At 35.4% G+C, this 15630-nt stretch overlaps 3 protein-coding genes across 4 annotated transcripts; all 3 read right to left on the bottom strand.

Moving 5' to 3' along the window:
- On the bottom strand, positions 177-5512 carry LOC105161753 (signal recognition particle 54 kDa protein, chloroplastic). Of its 2 annotated transcripts, XR_847796.2 has the most exons (16): positions 5324-5512; positions 5098-5233; positions 4737-4804; positions 4557-4658; positions 4262-4414; positions 4063-4140; positions 3271-3396; positions 3080-3182; positions 2846-2946; positions 2263-2400; positions 2036-2179; positions 1607-1682; positions 1225-1310; positions 988-1113; positions 428-698; positions 177-327 (listed from the first exon to the last, which is right to left on the bottom strand). XR_847796.2 is itself a non-coding variant. In XM_011079553.2 (15 exons), exons 1-15 carry the CDS (start codon positions 5468-5470, stop codon positions 594-596), a joined length of 1689 nt encoding a protein of 562 aa, XP_011077855.1. In that variant the 5' UTR covers positions 5471-5512; the 3' UTR covers positions 177-593. The 2 variants fall into 2 exon arrangements, 1 of the variants encoding a protein (XP_011077855.1); XM_011079553.2 differs by having other exon boundaries at positions 177-698.
- Positions 6199-9043, bottom strand: LOC105161752 (rho GTPase-activating protein 5). The gene is made up of 5 exons (XM_011079552.2): positions 8231-9043; positions 7775-7895; positions 7549-7668; positions 7164-7394; positions 6199-7089 (listed from the first exon to the last, which is right to left on the bottom strand). Exons 1-5 carry the CDS (start codon positions 8647-8649, stop codon positions 6502-6504), a joined length of 1479 nt encoding a protein of 492 aa, XP_011077854.1. The 5' UTR covers positions 8650-9043; the 3' UTR covers positions 6199-6501.
- On the bottom strand, positions 11380-13266 carry LOC105161751 (probable small nuclear ribonucleoprotein G). Its single transcript, XM_011079551.2, has 4 exons — positions 13151-13266; positions 12996-13018; positions 11752-11873; positions 11380-11653 (listed from the first exon to the last, which is right to left on the bottom strand). The coding sequence occupies exons 1-4, from the start codon at positions 13183-13185 to the stop codon at positions 11591-11593; spliced, it is 243 nt and encodes an 80-aa protein (XP_011077853.1). The 5' UTR covers positions 13186-13266; the 3' UTR covers positions 11380-11590.

Raw genomic sequence — 15630 nt, 5'->3', positions numbered from 1 at the left:
GCCACAGACATCATCGGATTGTTGGATCACTAACAATTTAGTTAAACATAAATAAGATCCTATCATCAATCTTTATATTTTAGAAAACAGAATGAGGATAATTTACTCTTCGTTTACATAGATATATTCGTATTAAAACATTGTAGTTAGGAATGACAAGCAAAGGCAAGAATGAGTGACGACAACGGTGAACTATATAATATGCTCAATGCTGTCACTTAATTTTCTGGGGAAAGTACAGAAACCTTAGTCATAAACCTGTCTTGGAAATAATGTTCCTTCTCCTCAGAGACCCAAGTTGATATTTAACTCTGAGCCGAGCCAGGTCTGAATAAGTAACAGAAAATTAGCTTTACAGGGACTGAGAGACAGCACAATGGTTATTCCACCTACAAACATACACTGCATTCTTCTTAAAATGTATTACCTCCAACAGCGGCTATCAACAGCACTTTCTCTTAACGATGAAGGGAAGATATGCAAGAATTCTAGCTGTAAAATTTCTGACAATGTGCTGTGAAATTAGTGTTCGCCCGAGAAATGGTAATCAACTGTGTGGATGGATAGTTGAGATTTTGAAACAAACAGTTTGCTTAATTTTTTGCCCCAAAACCACGAGGATTGGGCCGTGCGGATGAGTCTGCAAACTGCCTCCTTGATTCTGATCTTCTCTTTCTCCTTGCTGTACCAGGGGGAGCCTGGATATTAAAAGGGAATATCCATTTGTTATTTGAGTTATTCCAAAACCCAACTATATTGGTCTAATTCCAAATATAAGCTTCTGAAATTCAGAAATTGTCTCTCTCATAAAATGCAAAGATAGAACAGATGAAAATAATAAATGGATCAGCACAGAAGAAAAAAATAGTTGAGCTGCATTTCACAGGGAAGATGGTGAACGACGAATTGACAATTGGAAGGGAGATGAAATGCATTCAGGATTTCACACAACACAATAATTTAAGAAAATAATACAAGCAAGAGCACCTTCTGTTCTGCCTTCAGGGCCTCCTCAAGATTGCTCATTGTAGGAAGTGATCCACCTTCCATTACACCCATCAAGTTCTTCATGCGTACGCGCATTTGGAAAAGTTGAGCTACAAGTTGACTCACCTGAAAAAGTACACCATTGTGTCACTGAGTTATTCAGTTAATAAAGAACGTAGGGGAAAAAGACATTATTTCTGGCTATCAACTGCATAGTCAGGCTCCCTCTATGTTTACCTGTTGCTCTGTTTTCCCGGAATCTTGAGCAATTCTTTTCCTCCTCGCAGGTGATTCTGCCAAAAGTTCTGGCTTTTCCCTTTCCTCTGCAGACAGATGAGTAGATTAGATGTGTCGTCCACCATAAAATGAGCTATATTCATGTGTGAAATAAGAGAAAATTGTAGGACATTTAGATCTCAAAATCATTTGTGAACCATACTGGCACTTTTCATGAGAAAAAACCTAGATGAATCAGCCACAAGTTTATAATATTTTCATGGACATTTTGCAAATTCCAGTAAGGCAATTGAACAAGCAAAAAGGTAAACAAGATCAGGTAAGAAAATAAAGTTCCAGGTAAAGTGTCTTGCAAAATTTACTAGTTCTCAAGTGAAATTACCTGGAGTCATTGCTTCAATCATAGACTCCATTACTTTCAAGTTCTTTTCTGCCTCTCGAATTTGTGCAGGAGTAACCTGTTTGCACACCATCAATTTGGAGATCCATTATGATTCTGAAATCCACCTACACACTTATATTACCTTTCAACATATTTAAACATGTTTTCCGTGTTGGGACTATCTCAATGAAGTTTGAAAGTAGCCTCTCCAGAATAGCCATTTCAAAAACAACCCACGTGTTGGGGTAAGATAGGAGGTCACAGAAGCTTGTCTAAGAGAGTTACAGCCAAATTACTCTAAAGTACTAAGAAACTATGCTTTTCCCCTTTTGTTAAATGCAGCATACAGTTAAAGCTGAAAAGACAATTTCCGGCCCAGAAAAATTCTATTGCTCAAGAAAAATAATCATAACCACATGTTTACTATACCTTCCCCATGCCTGGTATCATTCCAATTACACGAGACATCGAGCCCATCCGTGCCACTGCACGAGTTTGCTTCAAGAAGTCATTGAAATCAAATTTTGCACTCATGATTTTTTTCTGCAAGTCTTCAGCATCCTCTTGGCGCATCTACTCAATTCATCAAAAGTCACATCAAATAATTGCTCCCCAATTAATAAATTAAATTCAACAGCTTGCAATTTTACACTCACAACTTCTTGGGCTTTCTCAACAAACGACAAAACATCACCCATTCCTAAGATACGCCCTGCCATGCGATCGGGATAGAACGGTTCAAGGTCTTCCATGCGCTCCCCTCTTCCTACAAGCTTGATTGGCTTCCCCGACACCTGCGTCAAGTCCAATCGCTATTTTAAAATTTAATCCGATCAAATTTCTCCAATTTCTTCTTTTATTTACTCATCATACTGCAGTATTTCATTACCTTAGGTGCAAATTTATATAACAGTTGATGGAAGTCATGTACACATTAGCATGACTTCGGAAGTGATGAAATTTCACTTATAATATTCGCATTTACATTTTTCTGATTCCTTTGGTAGTATAATTCATGGGATGCAACTGTAAGATATCTTATTCTACTAAATCAGAATCAATCTTTTTCATTTCTTCTAAGTTCATCAAATATGCACTGGGTTTTCTTATATTCAATACAAAGAAAAAGATGCATCTCTCAGAAAATTTACTTGGTCTTGCTTTTCATATATCTTTTCCTTCCAGCAGAATGAGAATACAATATAATGAAAGAAATTCGAGGAGATACAGATGTCTGACCTCTTTTACACTCAAGGCTGCACCACCTCTAGAATCCCCATCTAGCTTTGTTAAAATGGCACCAGTAATACCAATCTCAACATTGAATGTTGTCACCAAGGCTAGAATATCAAAAAGATTATTATGAGTAAAGACGAAAAGATATGGAGGATAATAAATGCCAACATGGTCACAGAACATTCCTTGTTTTTTAACCACGCCTGAATCATGTTAAAGACTATTTGAAGTGTATACCAGCAGCTTCTTGGCCAGTCATTGCATCCACAACAAGCAAAACTTCAGTGGGATTTAATACTCTTTTGACCTCTTTCAGTTCATCCATCATTGCTTTATCTATCTGACAAGAAGAAAGATTTATTATAGCTTAGTTCAATAAAGACACTTTTGGTGACCATGTCTAAAGTCTCATGGTTATGTAATCTCACCTGAAGTCTTCCAGCAGTATCCATTATGACCACATCGACATTCTTTTGTCTCGCCTCCTGCAGACCTTGCCTTGCTATTTCTGCAGGTTTAATTGCAGTTCCTGCTGCATAAACAGGCACCCCCACCTGCTTAAAGCTTACAAGTGAGTAATGATGAAACCAAGAACATGGCGATATTAGGGGGACAAAACAATCAATGTAAAACCAAAATGTATTTGAAGATAGCTTGCAGTATGTGACAGTACATTTGCATATTAACACCAACATTAAGTACCAACTCTGTCCATTTAAGAGATTCACTTACAACAAAACAATCATAATTTTCTTCTCCAACCATCACAATAGCAAATAGACTTTTACAGATGTGCAGGCATTCCATGAAACATGCTTGTGTCATTAAGAGTAGACACACACACACGCAAAAAAAAAAAAAAAAAAAAGGATAAGCTTGTAGTCCTACGCTAATTGGCAAACATCTAGATTTCTCTGGTTTTAACATTTTTGGTATGAGAAAATCACAAGGTTGTAGAATACATACTCCTGCCTGTTACCTGTGAATTTATAGACATCATTTTAGTTATTTGAAGAATGTCCTTTAAGAAAAATAAAGAACACTCAAATGAGATGTTTGGTTCTGTTAAACTAGACAGTGAGTAAGAATCTGACTCTCAAGATCCATAAAGCATCCACACTATCCAACCAGCAAAATTTATGATAAAAATCTGCAACAGACTCTTAACATTTATGTCTTCAGCTGTCTCACTGAACAAGAAGCAATTGGTAGAGAACTACCTGGTTGCCTAAAATAACCAACTGGTCAATTGCAGCAGGTCTATAAACATCCCCAGCAATTAGCATGCAACTCTTCCCCTGTTAATTATGTCATTTTAGCTTGAGTAAGATCAGGTCAAAGATGATAAAGGTAAAATACCAAAGAATTTTCAAGGGGGGAGAGGTATGGGTACAGAGATACAGAATGAAGAATGAGCACCAGTTTTTTAAGATATAAAGCTAGTTTTGCGCTGACAGTTGTCTTTCCAACACCTTGCAACCCAGCCAACAAAATTACAGTTGGTTTAGATTTTGCGAAAACCAGCTCAGAAACTTCTCCTCCCATTAGTTTTACTAGCTCATCATGCACAATCTGCATAGGTAAAAAGTAAGGTAATAATGATTCCAGATAAAAGTTCTTATGCTAAGGCTTGCAAAGGCAGATATTAAAAAGATAAGTGTCATACTTGTGAAGCCTTATCATTGGGTAGGGCTCAGCCAAATTTTAAGCATACCTTAACTAATTGCTGATCTGGTTTCACTCCTCGGATCAAACCAGTACCAACCGCCTGATCACTTACGGCCTGAACAAATCTTCTAACAACAGGAAGGCTAACCTGCCAATAGAAAGTGAAACATGAGTGAGATACATTTTAGAAGCTGGAATAAGTTCTTTAGAGCAGAGTGGCACTTACATCAGCTTCTAAAAGAGCTCTCCTAATGTCTCTCATTGGTTCCACAATGTTTTCTTTGGTCAAAACCTCTGAATTGCAAATAACGCACAGAAAGAGTTAGAAACTATAACAAATAGAATGCACATCCATCGATTAACTTTCTCCATATGTAAGATGGATTCAGTTCCTCACACAACTTACATTGTACATCAACCCGATGATCATAAAATCATCACAAAGCTTACAGTCAAACGATGATCAAATGTCCAAGTTTAAAATTACAACTTAACAACTGATTAAGACTCAAACCCACAACTAGATTCAGGTGCAAATATAAGGAGCAAATTGAAAAAAAAAACTCGGGAAAAAAGAAAAAATCAACCTTCTCCCTTGAGCTTGCTCCAAGCGGCTTCGAGCCCACCAGTCAGCTGCCCAAACATTTCTGCTCTCACGACGCCTCGCATTTCCCTTCTGTGGTTCACACTGACCTTGGAATTTATTGCTCCCCATACCTCTCTCTGCATCAAAGCAAAAAAAAAAAAACGAAAATCAAACAAACTAATCATTAATTTCAAATAGCAAAATTAATATAGCGGCGGAGCACTCACGGTGAATGAGTTCCCGGAAGAAAAGGAGAGTGAGTGAGCGGAGTAGGCCCGGGAAGAGAATCTGGAAACGGCAAGTGGCAGTTTGGGAATTGGAAGCGACGAAGAAGGGAGGCAATGGCGGGAAGCAACGGTCGCAGAGGCCTCCATGAGAGAGAGGAAGAGAGAGTTGAGCGTTTGCCTTTTCGCAGATATTTTATCCGCTTTGTAATCTGTTGGGTCTATCTTACTTACATTAAATGTTCTGGTGCGTCGCGGCCTACTGTACTATCCTACTCCCGTTTCCATGTATAAAATAGAAATCTTGTATAATTATATATTAGTGTTTATTTATGTAATGTAAATATGTAATATAGTTAGGGAGATATTTTCAAATCCCAAAACATGAATTTTTAAAAAAATTATTTATCTTAAAATGTTTAAATTTTAGACAACATGAGTTTGTAAGCTCCGAAATAATATTCTATAATTTTTTTAAGAAATAATATTATACAATTATTTGTTTTTAATTAAATCATTTTTTAAAAAAAAACATTCTTAAAGTAAATTTAGCATCTTATACATTTTAATATGTGATGTATAAATTTAATTATAATACCTTTTGAATAATTTTCAAGGAACATACGGATAGGTTATAAATTATTTAAAACATCTTATAAGATGTTAAGTAATTATGAAATGTTGTATAGTTTAAAAAAAATTAAAAAGATCATAACTTATATTTAAAATTTCAAAAAGCTGCTTAATTTTGATTATGTTAGTTACAAATTGTCATCACTAATTTGTAAGCAACAAAACTTTTATTCGAATACTTCACGGAATAGTATAAAATCTTTACTTAAATAGAATAAATGACGTAATTGTTATACACACGAGTATATAGTAAATAGAATAAAATACAAGAAAAGATTTGAAGTAGAAGATTCAGCCCGTTAGATACGAGTTGTTCACACATATATCAGAATTTATGTAGCATGAAAGCTGTCAGCTGAAACTAGTGAAAGAGGCCCAGCGTGGGAGTGGGCTAACAACTTTGTGATCAAACTCCAATCCAAGAATTCAAAATCATGCGCAATATCGAAATAAAACTTACATGCAAATGGTCACACAGTTTAGTTAGAAAGGGTGAAAAAGAGAAAAAAGATCTCCTGTCCTAAGCCAAATGAATGGTTCCATGAATCTCATCTCCAGACCTCCACCCGCTCTGCATATGAATTTTCACGGCTAATAACGTTCGGTTCCTTTGTTTTCTCTGCACTCTTGCTAACACGAACAACAGGACTTGGAGCACGTTTTCTTGATCCATTCTTGGCATCGTTTGCATTACTAGTCTGGCTGGTTTTGGCCCTCAGGAGTCTTGGTTGAGTTCTCCCAACACTGTTAGCTGTGTTTCCACCATCAACTCTGTCCTTTGTTGTGCCAAGAGAATTTGGAACATCAGCAGGTAGGATGTTTTCGATTGAACTTAGAAAACGATGAGGTTCGTTTACAGTTCTTGATTCGGCCTGTGGAGTAGAAACGCCGGTCTGGTTCAACAGTGGCTCATTGGCTATGGTAGCTTCTTTGTCCTCATATGCTTCATCAGCCTCAAGGCTTATCGGTTTAGAAATGCTATGAGCACCGTCCTCATCTGAAGGCTCTGATTGCAGCAGTGTTGGACCGGCCTCTACTAAACAATCCTCTCTTTCTCTCAAGGTTTTGACTATGAGAGTCTTGAGGAAGTTCATTACTTGGACGGCATACATCAGCGCTGTCAGAGGATCCGACATCTGCAGTAAGCAATTGTTAACTCTCGGAAGAGGCCATTGTGACTAACCCTAATAAATGCTGTATGCATGCTCACCTGAGTCATATTTGGTGCAAAAACCATGGCGATGTTACGTGCATTCATTTTGTTCAAATGTTCCAACTGAGCAACATCTGCCATGAGATTAACCGCCCAATTCAACAGTGCAGCTTCCGTTGGCGGAAGGAGCCCCATGAGCTGAGCGCATTCGTCTTCTGATTGCGCCTCCATCACCTGCTCTGGCGGGAGAGAATCCAACACCCCGTTGGGCAGTTCTCTAAACCAAGCCTGCAAACAACCGGCGCTACTTTAGATTAATCCAGTACCGATACACATACAAATCAGAACAACAATGAAGTTGGAGAAAGATGATTCACTTCATTGTGAAAGATCGAAAACGACACTTTAGCTCTAAATAAAAGGTCAGGTTGCAGAGGAGTACCTTAATTAGGCCTGCTAAACAATGAACATCAATGTTGTCTGGAATCACTCCATTGTTTAGCTGTTCCCGGACATACTCCTCCTGCCCATTCTCTGGATTAATTCTGAAGATTCCTTCAGACTGCAAATTGGAAGAACAAAAATCAAAAGAACACTTTAAATATCTTCTTAATGTATGCCAATAAATGGACAAAAACTGAAGAAGAAAGAATGCAAACTCAAGTTACCTGCAGCCCACCTTGGGAATACAAGCGCTTTTGCATCATGAGTAGGATAGTTGGAACACAATTACCTCTGGGATCAAAGGAAAGCTGCATGGAATCTGTTGAAACTCCAAAAACTCTTGTACTACACAAATGAAATCTTGAAGTCAATAGGATGGAATGAAGTTAGGACATACATATAATTTGCCGGATACTGTAAGAACATGAACTAAGAAGTTAAGGTAAAAGATAGTAATCAGCATGCCAAAATACATAGAAAAAACAGAGCAATTTGTATGCAATAACATTAACTTCAAGAATGGCTATTAGTATTACCATATCAGTCCACTCCAAAACATACAAAACAAAGAGGCAAAAACATGGAATTTATCAAATCCCACAACAAGAAAGACATGAAATTTATTACAGAATATCCATTTACAGACAACCCTCATCCAAAATTTTTTCCAAGAAAAATACCTAGCACTAGGAGGCCTCCTGGGAACTTCAGGTTCAAACTCAACAGGGAGTCCAAGAAACCCATCAAACCTATCAAAGGTGACATGAGCAACATGCCTCACATCAGTAGGCAACCCAATCTCCATTAGCTTTTCTTCAAACCCACAATTCTCACCACTTGTACTCCGACAACCCACCAAAGATTTCCTCAAAACAGTCACCAAAACAGCCAAAACAGACACCTCCTCCCCTCCTTCTGCTCCCACATCTCCAAACCCTACTTCTTGTATACTTGTACAATTTCTGGTGTACAAAGCTACAGGAATATTACTGTCAATGAGGGGCTCATTATTGAGAAAAGTTTGTTGGGGCAACCCATCATTGCTTGTAGGTGTTCCATAGTTATTGCAGCTTGAAGATGAAGGCAGTATAACTGTCATTTTCTTTTTTTGCAATTCTTGTTTTTTGGGTATATGTATATGGAGGGGATTGTTTGTGATGATGGGTTGTTAGATTTGTGGGTTCTTGGAGAGAGTGAAGATAGGAATGTGAGTGGTTATTGTTTGAGTGGAGTTGGATTCAAGCAAAGGTTTTTGTGGGAGTTGAGAGATGGACATCATCGTTCATATCTTTTTGCTGCTTTCGTTTGCTTTATGCACACTTTGCTCATTGACTCGTTGTATTACTACAACGTTCACATTTTCTCTTAGAAAGTTGGAGTTTCTTTTGCCTAGCTGTAGGAGAGTACATGTTCTTGGGAGCTTTAAGAATGTAATACTGAGTTGTGTGTGTGTCTGTGAGAGAGAGAAAGAGAGAGTCTGAGTGAAAGAGTTTATGCTAGCAAATCCTAATTTACATCAACGTTTGAATAATTATCAAGAATATCTATAAGCTATCTATATCATTCACTACTTTCTTTCGAAAAATTACAAGTCCATTTCTCATAAATGTTATTATTATTTACATGAATCACTTTTTTTTCTTGAGAAATTACATATACACCCCAAAAAACGTCACCTACATTATACAATTATTCTTAGTTTTTTTACTTTCACGAGTGATTTTATAATTTATGCAAAAAACCATGAATATTTGTGTAAATATATAATAAATGATAGAGTGTAAATGTAATTAATTCAAATTAATATGTGGCAAATTGAGCCAAAACAGGGTTGGCAACTTTAAATGCAGTTGTTTAATAGTCTTCACTGAAATTGCTAAGAATTGATTAATTCAGACATTTATGGAGGCTTTGAGACATCTGATTAATGTTGTTCATGAGAAACTTCACACCCTGACATGAAATAATTACAGCCCACCTTTCACGGTGGAGACAAGAATCAGAGCGTGAAATTATGTCTTAAGAGAGAGAGAGTAGTGTACTAAGACAGTAGTGGCCAGCATAATTGCCCTTATTTGCGGGCAGGTGAAAAATATCATTATCATTACAAGTACACCTTCCTCTTTGTCAAAAGAAACAATCACAGAATTCACTATCAACAAGTCTTAGAAGAATATATGTAAGGAAGTGATGGTGCAAGAAAGCAACATCACATATAATAATTAATATTCTTTGAGAAGCGATCAAACATCTTAAAATGTTCAATTTCTTCGATTTTTCAACTCCCTCTCTCTAATGGAGGTAAAGGGGTATTTATGACACTAAACTCATAACCAAGTCATTTTTACATCAATCTCTCAAAATTAATCACTTTTTTTAACATATTTTTCTATAACAATCAAATTATAAATTATAATAAACTCATGTGGACAAATAGTATAACTTGAACTCGAACTCATGAGTTTATATTTATAAAGACCTCAACTTTAACACATAAGCCAAGACCTGATTGATTGAATTGAGCCATTCAATATCCTACCATATCTTTAACTCGCATTACTCCTAATCCCCATAGAAAACAAGTCTTAAATTTTTTTTTGTAGAATGTCTCACATTCGAATCTTAAACCCCATAGAAAACAAGACTCAAATTTTTTTTTGTAGAATGTCTCACATTCGAATCTTAAATGTATAGGTATGTTGGGTGCTTGAGTGTTATAAATAGATAAATTTAATAAATAAATTTTTTTAAAAAAAAAACCCTTGTGTTACTCCTTGGTCAGAGAAACAATTATTTGAGATCCATTTTCATTGAGGAAAAAAAAACCAATAATAATTCGAATTGTTTGGAAATATAATATTTCCAAGAATTCTTGTTAACACCACGACGATGAGCATGGAACACAGTCATGTTCCCAATACAACAGGCAATAAATCCTATTGCTAGATTTTCCACAAAATTTGATATGCCATTAATAGAATCTGAGGACCACCACACATAAATATATATATATATATATATATGTGTGTGTGCAATGATGCTCCTTTTTCCAGATAATGAATTACATAAAAAGGTGGTGGTGGTGGTGGTGGTGGTGTTAGAACATAGAACGAAATGAAAGAACAAGAAAAGGGCACTACGGACAGCTCGAAGCAGAGCGGAAAAAGCAAAAGTGAGCTTCATTTTACAATAAGTGGCCGTTGAGAGTGAGCCACTGTTTCAAATTTGAACTCAAAATGCCGCCGCCCGCTACTTATCTCAATTTCAGGAATGCGGTCTCTTGTTTTCTTGTAACACTCAGAAATATAAAGAGATAACATACTCCCATAAGCAATATAAATACCTAAGAGGCTTAAGTTCAAAACCATCGTAACCGCGGATTTTTTAAACTTCAATTTTGACTGTAAGGTTCTGGAGCATCCCAGATGCTCCAATACCAACTCGTAAAAGATTGAAAAATCCAGATTTACTCTTAACTGAGTTAAATTAAATTGCAATGGCTCATTTCACTTTCAGGTTCAGACAATTGCATTATGCATTCATAAGTAAAATGACGAAAGTTAAGAACAGTTTAATAAGCAGAAATTAGTTGTCACAAATGTTGAACCTGCACATTGTCGCACAGTCAGATACTAATTTTATTTCAGTTTGATTGAGGCCCACAAATTGTAGATACCAATTTTGTTTGATTGATAGAGTTAACACACCATTAGTTCCGCATAGGCGTGCACATTTAGATCCTAAAAGGGGATTTTAGGAGGCTAAACCCGAAGTCACAACAGACGGTCTGCGGATGCCTCATGAAAAAAGTGACAATGATTTGAAATGATATCTCCAAGGCCTGAAAGCAGCTTAAGACCTTAATATCAATTTATCAAATGATTCTGTTGGATACAATTGATCTGAAAAACAAGCTTATCAGTCCAGAAAGATGAATGATAACAGGCAGGTTAAAAACGGTTAAGACTACTGTATGACTTTCAACATCAAGATAATCTACCACTACAAATTAGATCGGATCGATACAGAAACATATACAATCATTGTGCTCTACTAACTGGCTCAAGAGCTTCAACAGTAACCACACTGTTTCCCCTGATGACCTGCAATAGAAAAATAATGACAATCATAAGGTTGTGGCTCGATTGTTAATGCAAACCCCTAAATTTAATGCACAAAAATGGAAACTGAAAAGACTCACCACCATGCCTATATCGGTTTTCTCATTTCCATTCACTTCAACAGTGTTATCCACCACCAGGTTCATAAACTGATCAAAGCCACGAAGCGTTCCAACCACCGTACGGTTGGCATTAAGCTTTACTGAAAATACATCACCACAAATTTTAAAATATGTAGATGTAGATGTCTACATGTGGAGAAGAGAATACATTATGAACCAAAAAAGGCAACAATACTCAACACCATACACAGGCCACATGAGTTTCTGATGTACATATAGGAAAAACAAGGTTGCACTTTATACCAAGCAAACTACAAACGTCAATAATGATATAAACCAATTCCATTTAACAGTTTCTGGTGTGATGCTATTTTACTATACTTACAGGCCTGTGCAACATAACATGTGATGCCACCACTTATAGAGTACATCTCAAAAGTCCAATTTAAAATTCTCAATCATGTAGAAAACTGAATTCTTATTGAAGAACATGGATGGGGAGAACCCAGAGAACTTGTGGGTTCAATAGCTCCATAAATAAGATAAAAGTAAAACACCATGTTTCTATGACCCAAATAGCTCAACATAGTTAGACAGCCCCATCAACTATCAAGGAATATTAACAACCAGACCCATTCAAATATTGGCTGACATCTGAAAAATCCTCAAATACAAAGATTACATTCCTATAACTTAAGCCCTGATGAACTTAAGAATTAAATGTACTGACAGCTTTTTGAAAATGCTAGTTGGTCTAACCTCTGCTTGTGGAACTAAATCATATTGAAGATAAGAACCAAAACCTCTGCTCAAAGAATAAACAAAAGACATTCACTACTTTCAAAACAACATTGGCATTTTTATAAATGCATAAGCCAAAGTCCAAACAACTACCAGCTGACAATAGGCCATAATGATAATCCGAACTAACTTCTCCAAATCTTGATACGTAACCAACTCGATCATGACCTCTATATAAGCACATTACATATGTAAACCGATATGGGGAATAGCAAATCTGCAAAAGCCAGAGCGAGCTATTTTTCATTCACTTCAATTAGAGAACCCAAAGCTCCCCCATCAATAAAGTACAGAGGAAACACTAACTTATTCATATAATTAGACACGCGGTGCAATTTTACGAAATCGAAACGACTGAAACATATTTAGAACCAGAACAACTAGAAATCTCAGCTTCACTTCGTTTACTCATCACACTTTTTTCCAAAAAAGATATAAAAGGAATAACCAAAGAAACTCACTCTGTAGCTTTTTGTCCATGTACCTGCATTAGATAGAGAAGAAAACCAAAATGGAAAAAACTTATTCTCAAGCAATAATAATATATAAAAATATATATATAAATATATATATGAAGGTACACGCAAACGTAAGGATACGAAGAACAGACACTTACTTCTTGAGATCCGGAGGCTGTCCTGATCTGCTCATTGCGAAGACCTCGGCAAAGAGAAAATAGAGTTGTGTTCTGGGTTTATCGCTCTTCAAAACCCTAGGTGAAAACCCACCGAAAATTTGAAAAATTGGAGTTCGACATTTTAAAATTTAAATATAACGATAATGGGCCTTGGGCCTCCAGCCTTTTTCCCAGAAAGCCATTGTTTGGGCTCTCTGTTTGCCAGCGGAACCGAATGCTAAGCAATTCGATAGATGAAATTGGGCCCATTAAATGTGTCTGGGCCTCTATATTTTGGTCCATTAACAAGTCTAATAATTTTTTCAATTAATTACATTTAGACCCCTATAAAAATACGAATTTATACCTAATCTCCTTTTTTAAGACTAAAATTACACTTACACTCCTTTAAACAATTAATTATTTACACCTAATCTCCTTTTTTAAGAATTCGAAAGAAAAATGCTGACGATATATTTTATATTTTACTGATGCTAAACACATATAACACCTGTGTTAAAATATATCATAACGAATGTTTAGTTGAATTAATCTCTTATTAATATTTTAGACATGTTCTCAAGTATCAGAGCGTACACACACATCATAAACGTCATAAATTTTTGGAGTGGCATAATAATAAACCGTACAGTTTTGACTTCTTTTGTGCCCGGCCGGCCAGGAAGCGGCAAGCACGTATGATGCCACGTCTATCAATAGTTCAACACACTAATATAATTCTAATTAACAAAATAAATCCTAAAGTTACTCTAATTAAATAAATTTGTTACACCTTTTAATCAATTAATTAAAAAGGTCACCCAAACTTAGGTGCGAAAGAAAAATAAAATAATAGTTTGAATGTTTTTTTTTTTTTTTTTTTTTATAAGTCAGGCGGAATGTGCGGAAGCTTCCACTACCAAAATTAAGGTGGTCTTTTCCGTGAATCAAGTACATTAAATGACTGTGACGGGACCAGTACCATAAATCAATTCGTCGGTACCTTTCAATTAAGAAAACATTTGTAGCATTAATCAATTTCTATCCTTATTTAATAATAATAATAATAATCTATATTATATAAAGAAAAAAAAAAGTTCCTCACCCTCATAAATGGTTCAATGACACCGCCACATCAATTTTATGTAAAGTCGAAAATGCTCTTCAATTAATAATATAACTAACTTATTCAATTTTTAACATCTTATATTAACTGATAAATTAATTTCTTTTTTTATTTTTTTTAGATATAACATATTAATTTATATATTTTACTCTTATATAATATATTTTAAATATTAAAAATATTATTTATTATATGCACATAGAAACAACGTGTTACACGTGCTAGTAGAATAAAGAAAGAACATTAGAGAAATGGCAAGAAAATTTTCTAACACAGCATATGAAACTCTAGCATTGACCTAGACACAAAAGGTTTGGCTCCAACCCACTTATTACACGCCTATGTCTTGTCGTATTGTGAATGGAATTTTTGTTCATGTCAACCATTCCACTCCAATTTTCAAACCAATCATTTTTCTTGCCATTTGCAATTCCTCTACCAAAGAAGTTGCCGTCTTTGTTTACTTTTTTGTGAGAGGATAAATACATTTACAATCCACTCGATTCACATAAATTACTTATATAATTACAAACATCACTCCTGAAAATAAACAATATAAAAATAATTTATATAATAATATTGATTTTACTGACTATTTGATGAAAATATGTGTAATTATTCATCAGACAGAAAAATTTATATAAACAGATTATAGATTATAAAATATAAATATACTTATTCTTTTTTTTCTATATGCGACATTTGTGGTAGTTTATGCTCACATGGTCCTTTCATGGGTCACCACTCTTAAGGCAAGTTTGGATGCTATTTTAATCACCCAAAAAAAGTTTTTAATAATGGGATGATCTCATTGTTTCGTGCTCTCATTGTTTCGTGGTTAACACTATTTTCAGGCGTCCACCAAACACAACTTAGGTAGTCCATCCTAGGTGGGTGTTGGGGATTCCCTTGTTTTTTGGAAGTTAAAGAATCATAGCCTGTTTGGTTGATGAGGAGGTTGAATCATCTTAGATTATGGTTTTTGTTCAATTATGGAACAGTTGTAACTAACCATTAGTTTCTTTTTTATCTGAGATTCTCATCTATAGAAGGACAAGATAACAAAACTGAAAATTTTATGTCATTTTTCTAAAGGGTTAAAGTTGGGGCTGTTAGTTGTTACTAAATTTAACCGAATTAAATTAATTACAGAACAAATGTAAAATAATTTTCATATGATTTATTACGTCTTTAAAATTATATATCAATTATACGTCAAATGTATTGCACTTTTCATATAATTGATTAAAATTTAACGAAACCCGATTCGAGTTGGAAGATTTTCAAATTTTATTGGTCAGATCATGGCTTGTCTTAACTAATGACAAGTCAAAGTAAATGAAAACAATCGCTC

Source organism: Sesamum indicum, linkage group LG5, assembly GCF_000512975.1.
Source record: "Sesamum indicum cultivar Zhongzhi No. 13 linkage group LG5, S_indicum_v1.0, whole genome shotgun sequence".
NCBI lineage: Eukaryota > Viridiplantae > Streptophyta > Magnoliopsida > Lamiales > Pedaliaceae > Sesamum > Sesamum indicum.
This window is presented reverse-complemented; position numbering and strand designations above follow the sequence as displayed.

Excerpts from the sequence above, each read along its gene's own strand:
- LOC105161753 (XM_011079553.2), bottom strand. The coding sequence starts at position 5,470 with ATGGAGGCCTCTGCGACCGTTGCTTCCCGCCATTGCCTCCCTTCTTCG. Across the intron at positions 2,947-3,079 it reads GACTGGCCAAGAAGCTGCTG|CCTTGGTGACAACATTCAAT; the intron begins GTATACACTTCA and ends TTGATATTCTAG. Across the intron at positions 1,311-1,606 it reads GATTGAAGCAATGACTCCAG|AGGAAAGGGAAAAGCCAGAA; the intron begins GTAATTTCACTT and ends ATCTGTCTGCAG.
- LOC105161752 (XM_011079552.2), bottom strand. The coding sequence starts at position 8,649 with ATGACAGTTATACTGCCTTCATCTTCAAGCTGCAATAACTATGGAACA. Across the intron at positions 7,669-7,774 it reads ATTCCCAAGGTGGGCTGCAG|TCTGAAGGAATCTTCAGAAT; the intron begins GTAACTTGAGTT and ends TCCAATTTGCAG. Across the intron at positions 7,090-7,163 it reads TTGCACCAAATATGACTCAG|ATGTCGGATCCTCTGACAGC; the intron begins GTGAGCATGCAT and ends TGCTTACTGCAG.
- LOC105161751 (XM_011079551.2), bottom strand. The coding sequence starts at position 13,185 with ATGAGCAGATCAGGACAGCCTCCGGATCTCAAGAA. Across the intron at positions 13,019-13,150 it reads CAGCCTCCGGATCTCAAGAA|GTACATGGACAAAAAGCTAC; the intron begins GTAAGTGTCTGT and ends TATCTAATGCAG. Across the intron at positions 11,654-11,751 it reads AAACCGATATAGGCATGGTG|GTCATCAGGGGAAACAGTGT; the intron begins GTGAGTCTTTTC and ends TTTCTATTGCAG.